Here is a 14,782-nt window from a genome sequence, read left to right as displayed (position 1 = left end):
CCGCCCACCGGGCACCTCTCCCGCCCAGGACGGGCAGCGACCTGCTCACAGCCGGAACGCAAACGGCATCCCCGAACACCCGAGATGCAAACGCGTTTCCCTTCAGCAGCAGGTGCTAGTGGGAAAAGCCATTTCTTTGCTTCCTCCTGCCCTTAGGTCCCACCTGTGGATTCTCAAACAGCTGCAGATTCCTGTTCTTCTCATCTCCCTAAAACGCACAAAGCACAAGATTGTCAGGTCTGCACTCAGTGGGCTTGGCTTTCATAGCACAATAGTCCTAGGCTTCATTAACATTAATCTCTGAAGACCATCCCAAGTGCAGGACAGCCTGCCAAAAGCCTGAAACAATACTGCAAGGCACCATTTGGGGAACAGCCAGTGTGCTGTGTGCATACAGGTTCGGTAAAAAGCTGCTGGTTACATGTAGAACATTAGTTCTCATGTGCTGCCTCTCACCTGCCTTGAGGTCACCATGTCTCTGCAGTGCCTGCACATTCCTCCCTCTCCAGAAGGAACAGAAGGTGGGGAGTCAAAGGCACTCTTGACAGATTTATCTGAGAATGGGCTGAGGCTCAGTCCTACATCATACTGTGGCCATTTGGGGGGTCAGTTTTGTTCTCCTGAAGCTTCTGCTTACGTCTCAATCTCAGGCAGTAGGTAAATCTGTCTCAAGCTGGGCAGCTTGAAAACAAGGTATGCACATCTGGGAGTCTTCACTTCCAGTCATTAGGTTGGACATTGGGAAGAATTTCTTCACAGAAAGGGTGATGAGACACTGGAATGTGCTGCTCACAGAGGTAGTGGAGTCACTGTCCCTGGAGGTGTTTAAGGAGACACTGGACATGGTACTTAGTGCCATGGTCTAGTTGACCTGGTGGTGTTAGGTCACAGGATGGACTCAGTGATCTCAGAGGTCTTTTCTAGCCTAACTGATTCTGTGACTTTGCATTCCTACCTCCATTCTGTTCTGACTTGCAGCAGTTGATCATGCTCAGCTCAACACAGTCTCTCATATCACAGTGTTTCAGACAAAACCAAAACCCACTTCCAGGTTACAAACTAGGCTTCCTGCCTGGGGTAGCTCTAAAACCAAGCAAGTGTTGGAAGATTGTTTAAGTTGTTACACAGCAGCAGCAGGTGTCTTGTTGACAGCTTTTGCAAAGAGACGTGCTTGGGTAATATTTCTGCTAGAATAGTCTCTCTTCAAAAAATGGCAATTTAATTCAAGGGGAATAGAGTTTACAGCAGGAGTGTGAGCCATGGAAAAAGGAAACATTACAGCCTTGTCACCAATTAGGAAATGCAATGAACAGTGAGTGCATCGTGTCTGTTTCTTTAGGAAGAGATTAGAGCTCAGTGATTGATTCTATGAACCTTTGTTTAAAAAGAAGAACTTCAGTAGAGCACATAAGATTTATTTCTCTGGTTGGACTAAAATGATTTCCTTACTCTCTTCCTCTCTGAATATTGATGCTCTTGGCCAGGGCCTCAGCAGGTTTAAACTGGCATAACTTCACTGAAACTAATGTGCTAGCAAAGCTATAAAGCTTGAGAGGCTGACAAAATAATGCTGTTAGAAAAACCTCACTCACTCCCATTCAAGAGTCAGACTTTCAGAACATAGTTTTTTGAGAGCTGTAAGCAATTTTTGAATTATTCCTAATTTTTAGGAAGTCTTTCACACTTCCCTCCACCCCACTCCCCCAGTGCTCATCTGTTTCTCACTGTTGCATTCTGTTTCAGACATTCACTGGCAATTTTGTCTACTACATTCAGTCTGTGCTCCCAGATGACATCGTAAAAGCAGTGCTGGGGAAAATAGGTTACGTTGCAACCACAGCCACAGAGTTTTCACTTGTCAAAAAGAGAAACAATGAGGAAACAAAGCAGACTGCGTTTGAAATATTCCTGGCAAGGATCGAGTGTGAAACCATCCTCGAAATGACAAATGAAGAGAAACAGGGCAATTTGGAGCAGACCCTGCAGAAGGGAGCACAAGTGCATTTGCGTCAAGGAGCCGAGGACACAGATGAGATGTCCCAGAGAGGAGACACTGAAAATCCAGAAAATGAAGACAGTGAGACATCTTTGTGCCTTACTACCCAGCAGAAATCTTCAACTCCCCACCCTGTATCCTTTGAAGCTGCTGGAAACCTGCAGATCAGAGGTGATGTGGCTCAGTTAGCAGCTGCTCAGTCCACTGACAGCCTTCAGGAGCATCAAAGGCAACTCATTAACACTGCACATTTCCCAGGCAAGTGCTCAGACAGTGAGGAATTCTTGATCAAATATAGTGACATTGTCATAAGACAAACACCTATTTTCAGTGAGAATCTTCCTCCAAAAGCTTTTGAAAAAGAGCCAAGAGCCAGTCTGAGTGCAGAATGTGTTTTGGCAGTCACTGCAGAGCCAACTGCAAATGAGTTGCGGCCTGTGCCGCTCTCCCCAGGAGCCAGTGGCCCTCCAGCCTTTGCAATATTTGCTGACAGCTCTGGTGACAGCAAAACCACTTTGGAGTACAAAACTCCAGAAGTCCCTCAAGAATCAATTGAAGCAGAAATTAACGATGCCATGAACTGCATAGACCCAGAGCCTGCAGATGAACCCAATGAGCTGAAGTCTCTGCCCTACGAGGACTTAGCCTCTGCCCAAGACTGCAGTGTCTCCAGGGAAGAGGAAGTTTGTGACCTGTCTTTAACCTTCACAAAGCTACAAATCAAGGACACCGAGGAAGATCTTATGTATCCAGTGGAGGAAACTGGCCAACCTATGTCCGTGGCATATGCAGGTACAAGTGAGAGGCAGGTAAGAGAATTTAATCCCTCCAAAATAAAACATACATATCTGACTGATGCTGAGCTGCAGCACAGAGCAGCTGCACATATTGAGCCATCCTCAGATTTGTGCTGTACTAGTGAGAACACAGAGGATTCCACTGCTGGTTCTGATAGCAGGAGACTATACATGGATACTGCTAGAGCTTCTGAGTGCTTCCGACACATCCGAGAGCCTCCTCACCTCACCTACATCCCCCCGCAAAGCACTGATGTCCAGGCTTCACACGTGAGAAGGACCAGCACACAGAGCAGAAGGACCCTCTTGCAGCCTGAATGTGACTCTGCTGAATCCAGGGAAGTAATCCTGGAGAACTGTAGTTTCAAAGTAAATGAAAACCAGGAGCCTTATGTCATTATTGACAAAACTGACCAAGGAATGTTATGCCACCACACTTGAGCCTACCAGTACTTTACTAGTGATCTGCCTGAGGTTTTGTCCTCTCACGTGTGGCCTTGATCACCTTTCCAAAGAGATGATTAGCTTTGTCAAAACAGTTTAAAAAAACCTCAGAATCACATCACTGCTTTTGGACAGTAAAAAAGGGAAGTAGTTAAGAAATTCTTAATGGCTTCTTCTCCTCTGGAACCCTTGGCAAGGAAAGCTGAATAGTCACCTTTCTAAAGGGTAAGCAACTTCCCCAAATTTACATCCATTAGCTAGATTCCTTCTGGTTAGTCTTAATGCCAGACAGGATTCTTCAGTGAAGTGTATTTTTTTTCCCTTCACAGTACTCTTCCAGTACAAGGTAGATTCTTGTAAACTGGAAGATCCAGCTGTAGAGCTTCACCCATGCTATGCTGGAGTGCACTTCTGCTAACTCCTTGCATTCCTATGAAGCAGTTTGGTAACATTCCTTTCAGTTTAAGGAAGGAAACAGCCCTGGGAGCACTTTTGGTTGTGTAGAGGCATTAACCTGTATGACAGGTTTTAGACCTGCCTCTGTCACCGAAGTATTTTCTGGCTATCACCACAATTTTGAAGAGAAGCATTGAGCATGATAACTGTTCACTGCCACCAGAAGAGAGGTCCAGCTACTGCTGCCACTTCCCTTGCCCCTGCTCCTGCAACTTAATTCTGCACCAGGAGCTCACTGCAGCTCTGTGTAAGCCAGTTCATCTCACTGAAATGAACAGGAAAATCTTTGCCATTTTAGTGGCAGGAAAAAGTCCAATCAGAGAAGGGCCCCAGGGAGCACTAGAGCCAGGATAAGGGATATCCTGTAGGGGGGATTGGCTGTGTGAAAAGCACTGTGCTGAGAAGGAATGGGAACATGAGTGTTCCCATTCCCATAGTGTAAGCTATCCCAGCACTGAGAGCCTCTCATGCACATGGAATTCATTGGGAAAAGCTCACAGCCACTGGTGCTGTGCTTCAGCAGAGTCTTCAGTGCTTCTTCATGCCCTTGTATCCTAGAAAGACACTTCAATACTAACTTCAAGGAGCTTTTCCAGTAGCACTTCAGTGTGTGCTGGTTTTGGCTGGTGTGGAGTTAATTTTCTTCACAGTGGCTGGTATGGGGCTGTGTTTTGGATGCTAAAAATACTTTGTTGTTTCATGTGTAGCTAAATATTAGCTGAAATTAATTTAGTATAAATTGGTTAAAATTGGCTTTTATCCTGCAAAAAAACCTCAGGAGCTAAGAGGTAATGATTTGCTTTTTGAACAACTAATTGTTTAAGTCCTGTCCTCACCTGATCCCAACAGTGTAGGACGAACAGAACTTGGCCCAAGCTAACACCACATGACAGGACTGTCTGGGTGGCCTGAGGGATCTCAGAGGTCTTTTCCAACCTAATGGATTCTGTGGTTTGGGAGGGGTTGTGACAACAGGTGTTGTGAACAAGCAGTGTTCACAGGGCTGTTACCTGACAGTGACATCCTTTGTGCTGTAAGAGTCTCTGTACAAAACCATTAAGGGACTGTACAAAATATACAACCTAGGCTTCTACAACCCCTGATGAAATTAGAATTAAGAACAAAGTGCAGATGAGTTAACTTTAAATTTCTAGAACCATTTCCAAAGAAATAGTTCTTTTGGACTCTGATAGAGGAAAAAGTTTTAAAAGTTTAACAGAAGATTTCAAGAATAACTACTATTAAATCATTACCTATTACACCCTATTAATAGTTACCTATTAAACTCTACAAATAAGCTACAATAAGACAATTATTTAACACACAATGTTATTTTTAAGCTCGAATTCTGAAGATCTACAACAGTCCAACAGAATGGCATTACTAGGATCACAAGCTGTGGGATACTAATATAATACTTCACTAGAAAATGCTCTCTCAGTGTACTCATCAGCACTAAGTTGTACTGATTTGGAAAAGAACAGCCCACCAGCTGGGAATAACCAGACATGAACTGCACTCCCTGACCTGGTGAGGTCCTTTCAATGCAGTGGCTTTCAGTCAGACCACAAAACTATCCAGAAAAGCAGTGAAGTGATCTCCAGAAGTAATGCCATCAGATATTGTTGGGAAGCCAAGTAGCTGAGTATTTGTAGCCTTCAACAAGTGCCCAACAAATGTCCAGTAAGGGATCAAAGCACTCACTGAAGCCTTGGATGTTGCCCTTTGGTAGGGGCATTCACTACAAGGCTATAACAGATGCTCAACTGTATTAATGCTAACCCAACCAAAATTATTAGGGGAAAATATATATTCTGTACTTCAGGGATCATTCCCCTAAAACTACCCAGAAAAAGTAGTGTGGGAACAGTCCAAACTGCTGCATTGAAAGGATGATCTTGAAGGCAACATCCAGCACAAATGAGAGGCAGCTCCGCACTTCAGCTGACAAGTACAAGAGTGAAACCCCCAACTGGTTTTCTCTCCAAGTACCTGTAAAGTCACAATAAACTGATGATGATACAAACCCAAAGAACCATCTGTATTTTTCTTTATAAAAAGAAGTAAAATCAAAGAATCCAAAGCAGTTAATGAATCAATTAATTTTATGATTTTTTTTAACCATTTGAAAGGAACAACAAATACAGTTCTGTGTACCCTGTGTTTTCACTAGTCCTCAGCTCAGCCATAGCTGGGCTGGAGATTTCAGGAACACTGGAGACAAGCAAGCCCTCTGGAAACACCTAGCTGAAAAAAAGCCTCAGCCATTCTGCAGTCACTTACCAAAACTATGGGTTGGGCTTTTTTTGCCACTGAATTCAGTGGGACCTCAGTGCACAGTTACCTTCAGAGCTGCAGCTACACTGTGATTGTACATAGAGCAGAAGGAACTTGCTGAATTCACTGCAATGGCACTGGCATAGGTAGGATTAGAGTAAGACCCACAACTTCAGGCTGGTAAGATCTGTTTAACGAAGCTACTTTCACTTGCTGCACTTTGTTTGCTTTGCTCTAATAATAAAAACATCATAATAACAAAGCACATCCCACCTCTTGTGTGGGGCTGTGTGGCAGCCTGGGCAGTGAGGATTTAATGCACTGCTGTGCCTCACACTGATGGCAGTTCAAGCAGGCAGGTTAGAACAGGACACACCTGCAAAGGGCAATGCCTTTCTGGAGCCAGTTTTCCTGGTCAGGTCCATGGTGACCACACAACACAGAGCACAAGCACAGAAGTGGGATCAAGGGGTGGGCAAGGTCAATAGAGGGGCATCAAGACCACAAGAACCCCAAAGCTCCCCCTGACTCCATCAGAATACTGCACATACCCCATAGTGTTACATCAGACACAAAGGAGCCCCTCCCTGGGAGCCAACTTGGATGTGTATGACCCAATAAACCTTTTGTTTGGGCTCCCACCCCCAAGGGATCAAGACTGTGACCAATGGACATCAAAATTCCATCAATCAATTCCAACAGTCAAGCCTCATACTGGATCCACAGGTGGTGATATCTTTCCTCTTCGCTCTCCACTCTTACCCTTTCCTTCTATATTTTCTTTGTGGTATTTTTATACTTGTACAGAAAAGAAGCCAAACAGCCACATCTCTCCTCTCTGCTGCAACTGGATTGTTCAAAGTAAACCTCCCTCACATGTACACCTGTCACTGGGTGTTGTTTCACCCTAGTTCCCCCCAAGGGATTTATTAACAGGAACACCAGTTACTATCTCAGAGGAGAGTTGTAACAAACTGTTTATTTCACATTGCACAAACAGGGTTGTCTTTGGAAAAAAATTATAAAAAAAAAAAAGGAAGAACCTTGGGTTACTTCAGGAGGCAGCAGTGAAGTGGGAAATGAGAGAAATGACACAGTAAAGTTGATGACCTAAAAACACAAAAGGGAATTGGCCTATATTCTGTTTCTAACCTGTGTCTGTACATTTCATAACAAGTCTCCAACATTCTACAAAGCATATTGCAAAACCAATACCATTATATTCAGAAGTATTAAAAATACCAAATCAGTCTTCATAAAGGTTTTTTTGATGTAACCATCACAGACTCCTATAAATGATGTTGCCTGTTAGATGGGTTTAGTATTTGGTCCCTGTTTTCTTCATACTTCTCTATCATTTTCTGCATGTCATGGTCAGCTCTAATAACCTTGAAAGAAAGAACAAGAACATTAGAAATAATTGACACCATCAAACATGGTTTACTTTTATCAAAACAGAACAAGACTACCACTGAAGCCAAACCAATATACTCCTATGGATCTGTCCAATTCACCTTCTGTTTGGAATTTGGCATTCCCTGAAAAGCTACAGGTCTGATCCCGAATCACAGTGAACAGACCTCAAATTCCACAAAGAGATAGAATTTGACTGCAATGCTACACACTATGGACAGCTGTAAACATTTCTCTGAGCTTGTCCGTCTCCAAAGGCTACTAGAAAAAGCAGATTTATTTACTTTTACCACTACATAATGCTGTTATTATTTGAAAAGTGCAATCCTCCACATGCCTAATTGATTATAATTAAAATAACACTCACAAGCACTGGGCAGGAAACTTCAAACAGTGCACGTTTAATGAGCCACTCTTCATAGAGCTCATGAATAGCTTCTAAATACTCCTAGAAAAGAGGCATTGGGATAACACACATGCCCAGGGATGAAACACACATTGCAGCTTTACTCCATTTGGTAAGCAGTTAAACACATCTAAAAGTCAGCATCAAGCATTTCCACTAACACAAGTAAAAAGCATCAGAAGGTTTCTCAGCAAAATTAATTCCCAGTGTCAGGGTTTAGCTCTTGAAGAGCCTGGCAGACAGCTTACAGCAGCACAGGGCTCTCAGCTCCTTTTAGGATCAAGCAACTCTGATTCTCTCCCTTAGGTATGATGTGGTTCAAGATTTTATAGAGAGAAATACAACAAAGAGAAGTAAGGACAAAAAGGGCAATGCTGCAAAGAATATGTATTGAAGGCACTTTCTGTGTCAATACATTTTCCTTAAACTCCCAGTTCACTTTCTCCTGGCTCTGACTCCATTTCCTCTAAAAGCTCTTGTGCCTGTCACCAACTATTAGTTTTTTCTTCATGGAAACCACTGCACATTGTTCACTCCTAACTGCTCTCCCACCCCTCAGTGAAGCTGCGAAATACCACAAGGTCTCTGCAAACTCATTCTGAGGATTTATTCTCAAGGCAAAGCTCCACATGGCTCACAATTTAGCTCTTTGTATCTTCAACTGACAGTTGCACTCCCCAGCGCTGCAGACCCAGAAGACACTGCGGAGGGAACTGCAGTTATGCCTGGCTAGGCTCTCTTTGGGAGAAACCTTGTTTAATGAAGAGCTGTTCTGCAAACTGGCACAGAAATTGACCGTTCCATTTGCACAGTTTATTTTAAAGGAGATTGCCTTCTTTTCAAGAAATTTCTTCTTTTCAGACACAAGCAGAAACACTTCTGATGCATACACATCCTCCTAACAGCAGACAACGGAGTGCCCACATAAATCTTCAGCACCTGTGTACACAGGTATTTGTGCTTCAACTGGGTGCTTTTATGCCACTTAATGATACAAAAGCAATTGACTTTTGACATCTTAAAGATTAACAGTTGATTAATCCTCCACCTAAACAGCTCTAGCACACTGAGCACTAACACATGACACTTGGGAAAGTCAGTGAGCATGACAGACCATTTTTAAAAGTAAATCACCATTAAACACTCAGGTGCTAGTTTGCAGTGGAAACAGCTGCACCACATTTGGGCAATACACTCAGTACTTAGATTGGACTCATTATGTTCTCAAAGCTCCTTGTAACCACATCCATTGGAGGAACTCCTTACCAGAGGAATGATCTTCTCTTCTTCCCTGCATCGCCTCTTTAGCCTCTCGTAACAAACTTCAGGAGATGTCTGCAGGTAAACTGTTGTACCAAAAATTACAGTAGTTATGTTCAAGGATCAGCTTTAAAAGCAAAGAAGAAACTTATTTCACAGAGTATAGAAGGAAAGAATCCTGATTTGGGTGCCAGCACTGAACCTCCCCTTCCCCTTCGGCACTACCAATCAACCCATGAACCAGCCACAGGTTCTGCTGCCTGATGCCCCATGTTGCAACCATTATCATATTGAATAATGTGATTATTTATGACCCAAGAAACAAGAGTTATTTTTTCTCCCAGTAAGGAAACCCATCCACAAACACATCCCTCCAGATCCCATCAAAATGTTACCTATCAGATCAACTGAAACATCAATGTTGTCCTGGATCCAGTCAAACCATTCACTCAGGACAGCATAATCCACCTCTGGCATTTTTCCACTGAATAAACAGAAAAGCAATCAATTCTAAACTACTATTTTTCCTCACCTGACTAGTTAGTCCCCATTTACTCCAGCATATGTGAAATGAAAACACCACTGTTATGCCCACCCAAACTGAAGGCTGCATAAACCATTGTCTATACAACAGAAAGACTAGACCTTTCTCTTTTTTTAAAAAAAAAGTACTTATTAACACCAAGTTTCTATTACTAACAGTTAGAAATGCTAATTATTTTTCCACTACAGTTAAGAAATAATTGCTTGGTGACTAAGAAGAGAAACATTACCAGGGTGATATCCATACACTAACTGCAGATTAGTGCCAGTGGTATTTACTGCTCAGGTTCCTTGTCTCAGGATCATTTCAGAGCCACCTGCACTGCCTCAGTGCATGGCACAGGGGCTGCATTTGCTGAGCAGCACTGGCAGTTTGTTACAGAAGCCACAGGAAAGAGCAGTGAAAAAATAACTACACTGTGTAAACAAATCTACTCCCACTCTAAAATATTTGTGGAACAAGTAGTGAAATATTCAGCATTAACTAGAACTCCATCCTCAGCACAGACAGTATTGAAGACAACTGTCCCAAAGTTAGCTCAACGAGGAAATAAGGTATCAGACAGCTTATGTAAAAAGCAGCTGTAAAGGACTTAGTAAGGCTCACAAATTATGTTTTTATTAGTATCAGGATTTGCACTTATTACCATATTACTAATTTTACACTGTCCTGTCTTCAAACCTGGTGATAGTAACACACACTCCACACTCTCTTGAACATCTCTGCCATAGAAATATGAGATGGAGTTGGGAGGCTCCTGTCCTCTCCAGCTGAATGTTTAAGACCAGCTGCAACATTTTAAATAGGGATGAAGTGAAAGGCTTCACAGATTTCTAAGCCATTCTGGCAACTTGCTTTGATCCCTGTCAAAACTGAGTAAAGATAATACAGAAGGGCATTTCCCTTAAGTATGTAAGAAATCTGTGCCATCTCCCTTCTTTAGCTGCCATCCAGGTGACTAGCTCCTTCCTGAAGCTCCCAAGAAACAGAATAAAACAAGTCATTGTTATTCTTCTAACACATTAATCTTACACATCCCTGGGTAGGAGGGATCTACATAAGCCAAGCACAGATTCTGATACTCTTCTCCAAGATAGACAGGGGAAAGAGGAAGGTTAAAAGGAATTAGGAATAAGAAAAAGCCCCACTATTCTAACCCTAACAGATCAATACATCCAGGCCAATTCTGCATTGACTTGCCCTGCAGACCACATGCCTTTCCTTTCCTTGTGTCATGGAGTCCCCTGGGTAATCCTGTGAGGATTCTGGATCAGGCTCAAGATCCATGAAGATACAGGGAATGTAACAGGCACAAAATGGTGTTTTCATTTCTGAAGTTTGCTGACATTTGGCTCCTACCAAGTAGAGTTTGTACTGCAAAGTTCAACATTAGGGACTGAGCTTTATGTCATAATACCTGCAAATTCAAAGGGGACAGTGAATTGCTAGTGCTCACCCTACACTCATGTACACACACAATTCCTCTGGTTTTACACCTGAGTGTGTCTTTCAGTGCTGAACTCAGACACAACTGCACTCAGATTGCACTCCCAGTATGAACTTGGACACTAGTGCATATCTCTGCATGCCAAACACACCCACAGTAATTGCTCACAATTTAAGCCTTCCATCATTGTTGTAAAACTTACTCTATTTCTCTCTCTGGGAAAAAGTCTTCAGAGCCAAAACACAAATACTGAGTGACTGGATCAAAGAAGTAGTGATACTCCTGATATTCCCACAGCTCTTCATCCCTTGCTTCAACTAATTTTCCTAAAGGAGAAGGGTTTGTGTAGACTTGAGAGAACAGCAACAGGGGAGACCTTGTTGCTCTCTACAACTCCCTGCCAGGAGGTGCAGCCAGGTGAGAGTTGGGCTCTGCTCACAGGAAACAAGTGACAGGACAAGAGGAAAAGGCCTCAAGCTGTGCCAGGGGAAGTTCAGGGTGGAGATTAGGAAAATTTCTTCCCCAAAAGGGCTGTCCAGCCCTGGCACAGCTGCCCAGGGAAGTGGTGGAGTCACCATCCCTGGAGGGATTTAACAGCCGTGTGAATGCAGCACTTGGAGACATGGGTCAGGGGTGGCCTTGGCAGTGCTGGGGGAACAGTTGGAATCAATGACCTTAGAGGACTTCACCAGCCTAAACAATTAAGACTCTTCTCTATCTTCAGGACTGGGACCCTAAGCAATACCTTCTCTTACAGAAAAGAAAGCAGAAAACACCTCTGCTCTTTGCAGCTTTTGGCCACCACTGGAGACAGGACATGATTTACTTATTTTTTTAATGTGACACAAAATAGCTATTTTCATACAGCCCCAACCATTCCTGGTTTGTTTATAATCCTTTCACATACCCTTTTCTTTTGGCTAGCTATTGGTAGCACCAGCTGCCTTCTGGCTTGCTGTAACAAAGAAGGCAAATGCCTTTCATCCAGCATTAGAAAGTGCTGAACCCATGAAGCATCTTGGATGCCCTTAAAAATGTTACCACAAAATTAATAGAGTTGACACAAGCAGACTTAGCCTCATAGCAACCAAATTCTGTCTCTGGGACAAAAGCACTTTGTATATAATGAGAGAAAAAAGAAGCAAAACAAGAAAGATCTTCTAGGACACTTCCACGGTATATGGCCTGGGATAAACGACGTCTCTGTTTGCCTCACATCTTACTGTGTCTGTTCCCACTTCCAAAGCCACTCCTGAGCAGACTAGGCACTCATGCAGCATGGATGACACCTTGTGGCAACCGACTGGGCTTGTCCCTTCAAGCTGAAAAACAGGACTGAAAAACCCACTGAAACAACAATCTGCTACACACACTTCTCAACAGGAGGTCAGCATTCCAAACAGAAAAGAATCAGCACTGATTACTGCACTGTTTCGGTGAGTTTGGGGTCAGAAGTTGTCCATGGGGGAGGCAATCAGGGATTGTTCTATTTCAGGCCACAGCCTCACCCCAGAACAAAATAGCTCAGGTTCGGCCCAACTGCTCTACCACCTCTGGCCCAAGCACACCTGGGGTGGAGACCTGATTCAGAAACTGACATTGAGAGACAAACAGCTCCATTCTGACTTTACTCACAGCCTGCCAAGGTTTGCAGCCTGTTTTGACCCTGAGAATCCTGATTCTGAGCAAAAGCAGGTGACTTCAGTTCCTGCTTCTCACTCGAGTTCCTGACTGCCAGAAATGCCAGACCTGGATGTTAGGCTGCGTAACACTGCCTAGTTCTCTCCCTCCTACAGTGTTATTCTTTATATCCTCATGGCTTTTGACCTGTTCAGATTGTGTCTGCTTCGGTTTAAGCAAGAGTTTTTATTCAGCTGGAGAGCAGATAACTTCAATAAATGGTGTCTAAATAATCCTGTGTGCTAAATGCACTGCTGGAAAAGGCTCTCACCTGGCCTATGTCCTACAGGTTTTATTCTACCAGTGGGTACAAAACACACTGCCACTCCAGCACAGAACTGGCAGATTTCACAGGCCACTTAGATGCAAATTACCAAAGAAATTATCAGTTGATTATACATATATTTAAAATTATTTAATCCCAGAGAGTAAAGCAGAAAACCACATACCATACCTTCGATACAGGTTTTCCACAAAAATGTGTTTTGCACTGTGAATTGACCTCTCCATCATTCTTATGGGGGAAAGCTACAAAACAGAACTCGACAGTGTACATTTTTCAGCATTTTTTGGTTGTTTCTCTTCAGACTCATATTGAACATTGTATGAAACATATAATTTTCAGTTCTTTCAGCTCTTCTGATAAACAAACTTACTGGGAGGGTGGGAACCACAAAAAAACCCCAAGGACTTCTTACTTTTGGTCATTGCAATACTAAACACCTATATAACTAATTTGCTATTCACACAGTTTAAAAAGTAAGTGTTAAAGGGGTACAAAAAAGCAGGAAATCCACTTGGGATCTGCAAAACAACAGGAACTATTGCCACCTGAATTCTTGCCCCCTTCAGGTGTTACTGGGTCACAGCACAGGATAGTGTCAGACAAACTCTAGCAAGAAAACAGAACTTTTAAAGGCCATAATTGTACCGACAGAGCACTGGCCTCAGCCAGTCCTGCAAGTGTTCAACCACTGCTTCGTTTTGGAGAGGGGAGATTCTCTGATACTCTTGACACTCAGGAACTTTTGGATGCTTCTCTTGCAACAGAATAGGATTTCTACTGTCTCGGAAAAACACCTCTTCCCAAAACCTAATGATTACATGTGTGGTCCAGCTGAAAGTTTGCCCTGACACAAACCCAGAAAACAACATAAGGTACAAGCACAGCACCTAGGATCAGATCTCATAATCTGGGAATGGAAGACAGCACAGAACATAACAAAAGATGTCTGAAGGAAAGAGAATGAACAATTCTTGATAAAAAGGTATAACATGAAAATCAATATAGAAAAAATGTCAAGAAAAAAAGGAAGCAAACCATCTGGAAAAAAGCAGTAGAAAATGTTAGTGGAAGTATTTTGGATAAGCACAAGGGGCTAAATCTGTACTAGACAGCATGAAGCAGTAGAATGAATTCTAACACAAGATTACTTCATGTTTACCCAAGGTTTGAAATACCAAAACCACAGACACATCACTGATGTGTGATGAGGAAGAGGTTTGTGCAAGTCTAGTTCCTAAGGGCAGGGCCAAGACAGCAGCATGAGTTTGGGGAAGCAAAATTTCTGAGCAGGCAGGAGGCAGATGTTTTGCCCCCAAAGCACACACTGAGCATATCAACGTCTTTGCACCACAAAAATTCCCACTCACTGCAGGAGCAAAGAATGAATGCAAACAGCATCCTAACTTTTGATACAAGGTTAAAGGGATTTAGCACTCATAACTGCATCTGATCACTTACAGAAAGAGAGAACAAAAGGTTATTTACCATTGGCCTGGTGTGCTGCTCCAGCATCGTCAGCTGGACATAAGTCTGTAACGTTATCCCCCATCTTGACGCGTCTTGGTACATTAAGCCCTGGGGTTGGAGGTGGAGGCAAGACACAGACACTTTGTCAGGTCAAACAGCAAAACAGAGCAGTCGGGTATCTAGTGAGCTTTTGCAGTACAACTACAAGAAGTGCACTAAAACAGCTGACACTAGGTTTGACAGGAATTAAGTGACCATTTGCTCTTGTCAATGCAGAGGTAGGAATTAGGGCCCAGGTCCTCAGAGACA

At 43.1% G+C, this 14,782-nt stretch overlaps 2 protein-coding genes across 2 annotated transcripts in view; one reads left to right on the top strand and one right to left on the bottom strand.

The window, feature by feature from the left end:
- Window positions 1–1,743: 1,743 nt before the first annotated feature.
- BEAN1 (brain expressed, associated with NEDD4, 1) lies at window positions 1,744–3,234 on the top strand (the record flags this gene model as incomplete). Its single annotated transcript, XM_009080651.1, has 1 exon — window positions 1,744–3,234. A coding segment is annotated over one exon (1,491 nt), but the record flags the coding sequence as incomplete, so codon positions are not given.
- Window positions 3,235–7,259: 4,025 nt separating this feature from the next.
- The window catches only part of TK2 (thymidine kinase 2, mitochondrial), a 10,736-nt gene continuing 3,213 nt past the window's right edge, over window positions 7,260–14,782 (bottom strand). Inside the window, exons 2-7 of the mRNA XM_009080649.1 lie at window positions 14,492–14,581; window positions 13,175–13,248; window positions 9,445–9,533; window positions 9,056–9,135; window positions 7,751–7,831; window positions 7,260–7,358 (exon numbers count right to left, since the gene is read on the bottom strand). Coding sequence (XP_009078897.1) covers window positions 7,260–7,358; window positions 7,751–7,831; window positions 9,056–9,135; window positions 9,445–9,533; window positions 13,175–13,248; window positions 14,492–14,575 — 507 coding nt within the window. The 5' untranslated portion in view covers window positions 14,576–14,581. The remainder of the gene's footprint in view (window positions 7,359–7,750; window positions 7,832–9,055; window positions 9,136–9,444; window positions 9,534–13,174; window positions 13,249–14,491; window positions 14,582–14,782) is intronic.

The sequence above is a fragment of the Acanthisitta chloris genome, unplaced genomic scaffold (assembly GCF_000695815.1).
Source record: "Acanthisitta chloris isolate BGI_N310 unplaced genomic scaffold, ASM69581v1 scaffold9298, whole genome shotgun sequence".
NCBI classification, from domain to species: domain Eukaryota; kingdom Metazoa; phylum Chordata; class Aves; order Passeriformes; family Acanthisittidae; genus Acanthisitta; species Acanthisitta chloris.
Note: the sequence above shows the minus strand (reverse complement) of the source record. Positions and strands in the feature narration are given on the sequence as shown.